Source organism: Primulina tabacum, chromosome 11 (genome assembly GCF_025594145.1).
Source record: "Primulina tabacum isolate GXHZ01 chromosome 11, ASM2559414v2, whole genome shotgun sequence".
Taxonomy (NCBI): domain Eukaryota; kingdom Viridiplantae; phylum Streptophyta; class Magnoliopsida; order Lamiales; family Gesneriaceae; genus Primulina; species Primulina tabacum.
In genome coordinates, this window is record NC_134560.1 from 15,803,326 (window position 1) to 15,811,047 (window position 7,722).

Consider the following 7,722-nt stretch of genomic DNA (forward strand, 5'->3'; position numbering starts at 1 on the left):
CTATTGGTAGTTAATATTTAATTAACAAACAAAATTATAATATTACATAATATAGCGTATTTAGGCACATGTTCAAGATGTGTGCATGGAAATAGCATTGTGGATACCTGAAATATCACAAGTGGCAGCTCCAAATTCATCTTTAAGCCTATCTTCACTCTAAACCAAATAAATATAATTTAAAATCCCCAACAAAAAACCCACATAATATATTCGTATTTAGGCACATGTTCAAGCTAGTGTGTGTAGTGTGTGAAAAAAAGATGACTTCGATGAGGGAAAGAAGACAGCAACAGGCTTTGAGATTGATGTTGCCTTTGGACCTTAATTACGTTCTTATGTCGTTTCCATCATCAGGGTCGTCATCATCATTGTCGTCTGCAAGTTCGGGCTCAAATTCTAGCTGGCTAGGTACTAAATGCATTTCGGACCTCAAGAAACTCGAAATTCTTGGACATGGCAGTGGTGGCACTGTTTACAAGGTTTGTCATGAGCAGACTGGTATGATTTATGCTTTGAAAGTGCTGCACGACTTCGATAACTTGGAAGACGTCGACTATCGACAACTGGCGATGAGTGAAGCAGATATACTCACACGTGTCGACAACTCGGAGTACATTGTGAGGTGTTTAGGTGTTCTCGATAGTGGATTTAAAGAGGGTAATGGTAGAAGAGGTGATCTTTGCTTCGTGATGGAGTACATGGATATGGGATCATTGCACGATATACTGAGCAAGAACAAGAAACTGCCTGAGAGCGTGATTTCAGGGATAGCAAGAAATGTGTTGAAAGGGTTGCAATATTTGCATGGGATGCAAATAGTGCATGGAGACATAAAACCCTCAAATTTGTTGGTGAATGGAGCAAAAGGAGAGGTGAAACTAGCCGATTTTGGTGCGAGTCGAGTGATAAACCGAAACCAGGCAGACAGTATGGACTCTTGTGTGGGCACGTGCGCGTACATGAGTCCTGAGAGGATGGACCCTGAGAAATGGAACAAGGATGGGTGCTCGGGAGGGTTTGCGGGAGACATATGGTCACTCGGCCTGGTGGCTATGGAATGTTACGTGGGGCGTTTCCCGTTGATCATGCCGGGGCAGAAGCCTGATTGGGTGACTTTGATGTGTGCGATTTGCTTTGAAGTGGATGTGAAACCCTTGCTAAGGTTGGCTTCTTTGGAGTTCCAGAGTTTTTGCCAAAGGTGTTTGGAAAGAGACTGGAGGATCAGAGGGACTGTGGAAGAGCTTCTTTCTCACCCTTTTGTTAACAATAATACATCTTCTAATGAAAAGTAATGGTGTAACTGTGAGTGTTGCATCCTAGGAATTAATGTGTATGTATATATATATATGTTTTAAATAAGAATGTATATTTGTTAGTATCATATTATAGTGAATTTTATTATATATTTGTGATTCGTGTAGTATAAAACTAAATATTTAAAGATGTAGCTGCTAATTTCACAGATCATATATTAGAAACTTAATTCCAAATTTTAGCTGTCTCCATAACCATTTCACTTAACAAATCATAAAAATGACTACTCCTAACTTTTTAAGCTAAAAAACTTTTTTTTTAATACCAAGTACTTGTCCTATTTTTTGTTTTAATTTGGTCAATTACATTTTCAAATTTTGATTTTGGTAAACAAATTTAATTTTCACCTAGTAATTTCTGTAATTTCTGATGTTACGTTAACATTTCGATTAATGTCAAAATTTTATTTAATTATGATTGGAATTTTGAAAAACAATCAAAGTTAGTGCTCCAAATTAAAGCTTAAAATAAAAAATCTAACAAACGAGATAAAATATTTTCCCAAATGTTAAAATATGTACTTATTATGGTTTAGATGAATAGAAGTTAAAACGAATTTATAATCAGATATAATTGAATCTTATAATAATTTGGGGTTAATCATTTTTTTAAAACGACAATGAATACAATGTAAGAGTTATAAGAACCTGCGATGCAATTACGCTTACGCGTGTCTACAAGAAAGTTTCCTCTCTGTTTATTTTCTATTTCACATTATTCCTTTTAGACTAAATAAGAAAATAACATCCTTTACACAAAAAATAAAAAAGATAGATACATGGTAATAAAAAGGGGCGGATCCAGCATTATATGTTTGGGAGCCGACTCACCACCAACTATGAAAGTTTTAAGTAGGGGCCTTTGACCCTTTGTAAAGACCCGTTTTAGTTTTTCGAAAAAAAATTGCAGAGAATGGAACGCGGACCACATGTGTAAACCTTAAAAGTCTATAATCATTAAACTAATTATAGATACTTTATTTTTTTATGGTCAAATAATATATATACTAAATAATAAAATATATCTTATATAGTAATAATTTTTTAAAAAAATTTCGGGGGCCGTTTATCGATAATTTTTTTTATGGTCAAATAATATATATACTAAATAATATAATATATCTTATATAGTAATAATATTTTTAGGCCTACACTACAGTGAATCCGCCTCTGGTAATAAATATTAGTGAAAAGAAGGATATTTGCCCCTTTAGCTGAAATTTTGTTATTGTCCTCCAATTAATCAATAACGCCACTTCTCTTATATTTGTCGTTGTTTTTCATCAAAATACGAACTTGCTATCAGCCACATTAGTAATATCGACGTCAAATCAATAAAAATAACTCAATGTCACAATTTCGATGAAAAAAAGTGCAAAAAGGAAAAAAAAGAAAAAGTTATTGAACTACGTTAGAGGGAAAAAATTGATGGAAATCGAGCTCCATATATGATATTGATATTAGTAACCTATTATAGAAATACCAGACTTTAGTCAACGATACCCGACTTTAGTCAAGTTTTGATACAACAAATCAACTTGGACAATCAGTTTGACAGGAAAAGCAAAAGAGGGAATTGTTCGAAAGATTGCAAGGAAGTTCGAAATTTTTTAGATTTCCTGATTGCTTTTAAATATTTCGTGCTGTTCTTTACTTTATTTTTGTGTCATTCCCCTTTACCTTTGATTCCTAATTGGTTCCAAATGGATTAACCTTATATCTGATATTTCGAGCATTTAGTAGGGTATATTTAATCTAGAATTTTATTGACTTTTGATTTTTACTTATATTTACAAAATCTCACAGATTTGCAAACTGATTTCTCAGGATTCTTGTAGACTTTTTTTCATTATTTTTATAGACTTTTGTAAATTTTTTTGTATATAATTGTACGATTTTTTTACTTAATTATAACATATTATTTTTTATAATTTTTTTAATTAATTGACATAGATAACATATTCAGTTTGAAATAGTTTTTAAAAATTTATATTATTAAATAAACTAAATTATTTAAATGTTAAATGATTTAATCCTAAAATTTTAAAAAGACATCATTCTATTAATAAAATTAAGATGAAGATTGTAAAATAAACCTAGTCATATAATTGAAATTAATTGTTTTAATACATAAAGTTAATTTTTTAAGTAATATTTTGACTAAAAATTGATTTTTTAAGCATTTTAAACTAATCGGTAAGGTATCATATTTTTATAAAATAATTATATTCATACAATTATAAACAATATTTTTTCACATGGATATAATAGTTTACAGAATAATTGAAAATACACAAAATAATTTTAAAAATAAATTTTTAGTCAAAAATTTAATAATTTTTTTAAATTTATTAAAAAATTACTTTTAATTTCAATTATATGAACCAATAAAACTTTATGAGTTTTTTATAAGTAGTGTAATAATTTTATTAAAAAAAATTCATAGTTACAATTTTAAACCTTGTAGAATTTAAGATTAAAAGTCATAAAATATAATTTTTTAAATAACAAATGAACCAAATTATTTTATCAATTATATCATAAAATTTCTTTATAAATTATAGTTTAAAATCTTAATTTTTATTTTATTTTTTATCATGCTTGTTGAGAGGTTATTCAACTATTAAATTTAAGAGGTTTAAAATAACAAAATCAATTCTGAAATTCAAAATTTTCTATGAAATTAAAATAAAAAATTAATAAATATGCAATAAAAATGAAAAATCTAAAAAGGAAAAAAGAAAATATTATAGAGACAAATTTTGAAAATTAGATAGTGATAGAGATAAACAAGAGGAGAGAATACGAGAAGAGAAAAAAAAGAGAAGAGAGGTGGTGCGAGGTTTGAGAGAAAAAGAAAGAGTTTGATTATGAGTTAGAAGTTTGAAAAATCCATTCAATTATTTAGATTGAACCGAAGACAATTTTTGATATTTTATAGTTGTATCTTAAACTTTAATATAAACATGTTAATGAATTTCATTACGTTTTACCAAATAATTTGGTTATAAAGGTTTAAGAACACACCTTGCAAATTGCAACCATATATAATAATGTAACTAATATGCTAGATCATTATGCCACTAACCAAGATTCACTTCAAATACTATAACAAAAATGAATATTTGCAGAGCGCAGATGGGCTTTCCGCAGCGCGCATTGCATGTTACACTGTTAAAAGTTGTTGAAAGTCATAGGTATTGATAGCGGACAATGCTTGGTGCAAATAATGGTATGACAGTGTGCACACACGTCGAGGATACAAGAGTCGATGGCATGCACCGCATGTCCTGTATAGAAGAATCGACACCGCGCACCGTACGTCGTGGATACGAGAATCGACAGCACGCAGCGCACACTGCGAATAATTGTATCTATAGCTAGCATTTTACGTCATGGATACAAGCGTCGACATCGCGCACTGCAAGTCGTGGATAAGAACATCAACGACGTATATTTGCATGCTGTTAAAAGAAAATTTGTATCTATAGCTCGCATTATGCGTCGTGAATACGCACTGCAAGTCGTGGATAAGAACAACAACGGCGTATGTTTGCACGCCGTTAAAAGAAAATTTGTATCTTTAGCTCGCATTATACGTCGTGGATACAAGCATTGACAGCGCGCACTGTAAGTCGTGGATAAGAATATCAACGGCGTATGTTTGCATGCCGTTAAAAGAAAATTTGTACAAAAAAATTCAATTTCATCTGCCTACATGGTGCAAAATGTTAGCGCCTAGGCGCTACAGAGAGGCGCCTAGATGCTGCCTCTGCCGTGGGTTCAGCGCCTAGGCGCTTCTGGATCAACGCCACGGCGCTTGGAACGCGGAAAAACTCTATTTTCACATAAACGAGAAATCAAGTTTTTATAATAAATTTAGTGCAAATTTAAGTATACACCACAAAAAAAATTAATAAAATTCATTTTTTTTTCATCATATTTACCAAAACAGAAAGTCTCAAGATACAAAATCTGTCACAAAATAGTTAGAACATACCAATGATTAAATTTTCAATCCACAAAAATTATTAGAATCTATATCAATCACACAATACTACAAATTTAGATAACCACGCGACCGTGCTTCTTATTCCGTCATTGAGAAACTGCATTTCATCATTTGGTCGAATTAGATCCATCTTCTCTACCAAAACCTTACCAACCCAAACTTTCCAACAAGATCGACGAAGAACAACATGATGCACTTTTGTGTTTGGACCTGTAGATGCAATTCGACCTTCCGCAACAACTAATTCATCAATAGACCAATGAACCAACTTACATTTACTATTAGCACATATATCTCCACAACTCACATTCTTCAAATTTGACTGCAAATAAACAATACAAATTTGTTAATTTTACGATTCCTATTTTGTAAAAATCTTGTAGTTTAGAAACACATAATTTTAAGATAGTTACCTAAGCTGTAGCAAGATGTTTTTTAACATTATCAAAATCACAACTTTTTTTTGCACCAATATTGATATCATTATTGCTACCAACTTCATTCCAAATACCGCTACCAATGCCACCACTAGCAACCTAAGTTTACAAACTAATTGTGTCAAGCATGTCTTCATGATAATCCAAAACAATTTAAATGTAGAATATATCAAACTGATTTTGTATGTTGTTTAATTAATAACATGTTCTTGTTGATTTTGTTGTCTCATACTTTGTAAAAGCATTGACTTCATTTCTTGTTTAAGGTTATGCACCATATCTTGAAGTTGTTAAAAAGTGTCATTTTGCTGTACATAAGCTCCAACTTTTGATGGTGTAACTCCAAAGCCCATCCCACGCACTCTACCCCGAGCTTCCTTGCCAAACACAAGGCTTATTACATCATCAGCTAAACTAGTTGTGTTTTGAGATTCAGGTAGGACATTCTTGTATTTGTTTATGCAAATAACAAAGATAATTCTGAGAAAATAACAAATTTAGTTTGGTAATTTTTTTGTTCGGATCTGATACAAATAAAAAAAATAATTCTATTAACATTTTCTCTTCAACAGCTTGAGTACTAGGTTACCCATTTTTTTTCTTGTGCACTTCAATCCAAACTTGCGATCTTGTAATATTTGTATCTCCTTGAGTTGTCTTCTCCTTAAAAATAGAATTATATAAATTCAAAAGATGTATATATATTATACCATTACTTATTACTTAAATTAGAAAATATAAAAAAAACAATATTTAACATAATGTGAGTCAAACGAGTATAACCTCTCCGGCTCATTGTGTGAATGTGGTCTTGTTTTACCCTCATTGCTCTAAATCTTGCACTCTTTTCCTGAGATATAACATAACCAAGTTATTAATTACAAGTATTATCATGTTAATTGCAACAAAAAGAAGCAATGTATAACATATGAAAGTGTATACTATAGTAAGACCAAGTTGGAAAGCATAATATATTGTGTGGATACAAACTTGGAGATCTAGAGTTCTGTGAAGCAATGTATAAAATTCAAGTACAACATATTGAAGCAATGCTACATTTCATGTGCTCTTGTTATGGGAAAAATTTCAAGAAAGCAAGTACCCATGACACACATTCTCCCAGCTTTGGCTAGCTATTTATAGCAAAAATTCTTTCTTCGGTGCTCTTGTTTACACAAATTCTATATCACAGTGCTTCTTTATTCCTCCATCACTCTTCTTCAAAAATGTGTCTGTCACAAGGAATAATCCACGTCAAATCATACTTATCAAAAAATTTTGTTTTAATACAATGTCTGTACTGGAATTATTATGTATCGATACATATTTGTTGTCTTTAAACATGTTCGTGCCCGTGCAAAAGATGAAATTTGAAAATGTCGGTTGCAAATTAGCAATAAATATTTTTTTCGGTCTCTAATTCTATTACAAATTAGTGTTGCATGTGCATGCGATGTTGGCTTTTTTAATCCTTATGATATATGAAACTCCCATTCATAACTAGGTGGCGTCAAGACTTGATCGCGGGACTCGCCCTCTTTCACTGCTCTGATACTACATGTGAGTGGTGAGTAACTAATTAAGCATGTGAGACATGATATACTAAACCTGTGTTTTGGGGAAACTGATAATGATTAAGGATGGGAAATGAGTGAGAAAAACTTCACGGGAAAGTATCAGTCCAGCCCATTGCGATTTTCTTTTAGTACTGAACACTCAACCAGAATAGCATATTATAAAACCTCATTCAAGACCTCACCACAACAAGAAACTCAACAATTTTATATCAATCAATCCCAACAGAGAAAAGAAATGATAAGCTTATCCAGTGTCTCTCACATCATTACTTCAATCATCCTGTTATACATTGCCATGATTATGCTTCACAGAACTCTAGATATAGAGTTCTGTGGATATCACACATATTGAAAACAAAGGATGAAGCAATGCTAAAATT

At 31.5% G+C, this 7,722-nt stretch overlaps 1 protein-coding gene across 1 annotated transcript; it reads left to right on the top strand.

The window, feature by feature from the left end:
* Nucleotides 1-263: 263 nt before the first annotated feature.
* Nucleotides 264-6,767, top strand: LOC142518285 (mitogen-activated protein kinase kinase 10-like). Its single transcript, XM_075621038.1, has 2 exons — nt 264-1,291; nt 6,731-6,767. The coding sequence occupies exons 1-2, from the start codon at nt 264-266 to the stop codon at nt 6,765-6,767; spliced, it is 1,065 nt and encodes a 354-aa protein (XP_075477153.1).
* The last annotated feature ends 955 nt before the right edge of the window (nt 6,768-7,722 follow it).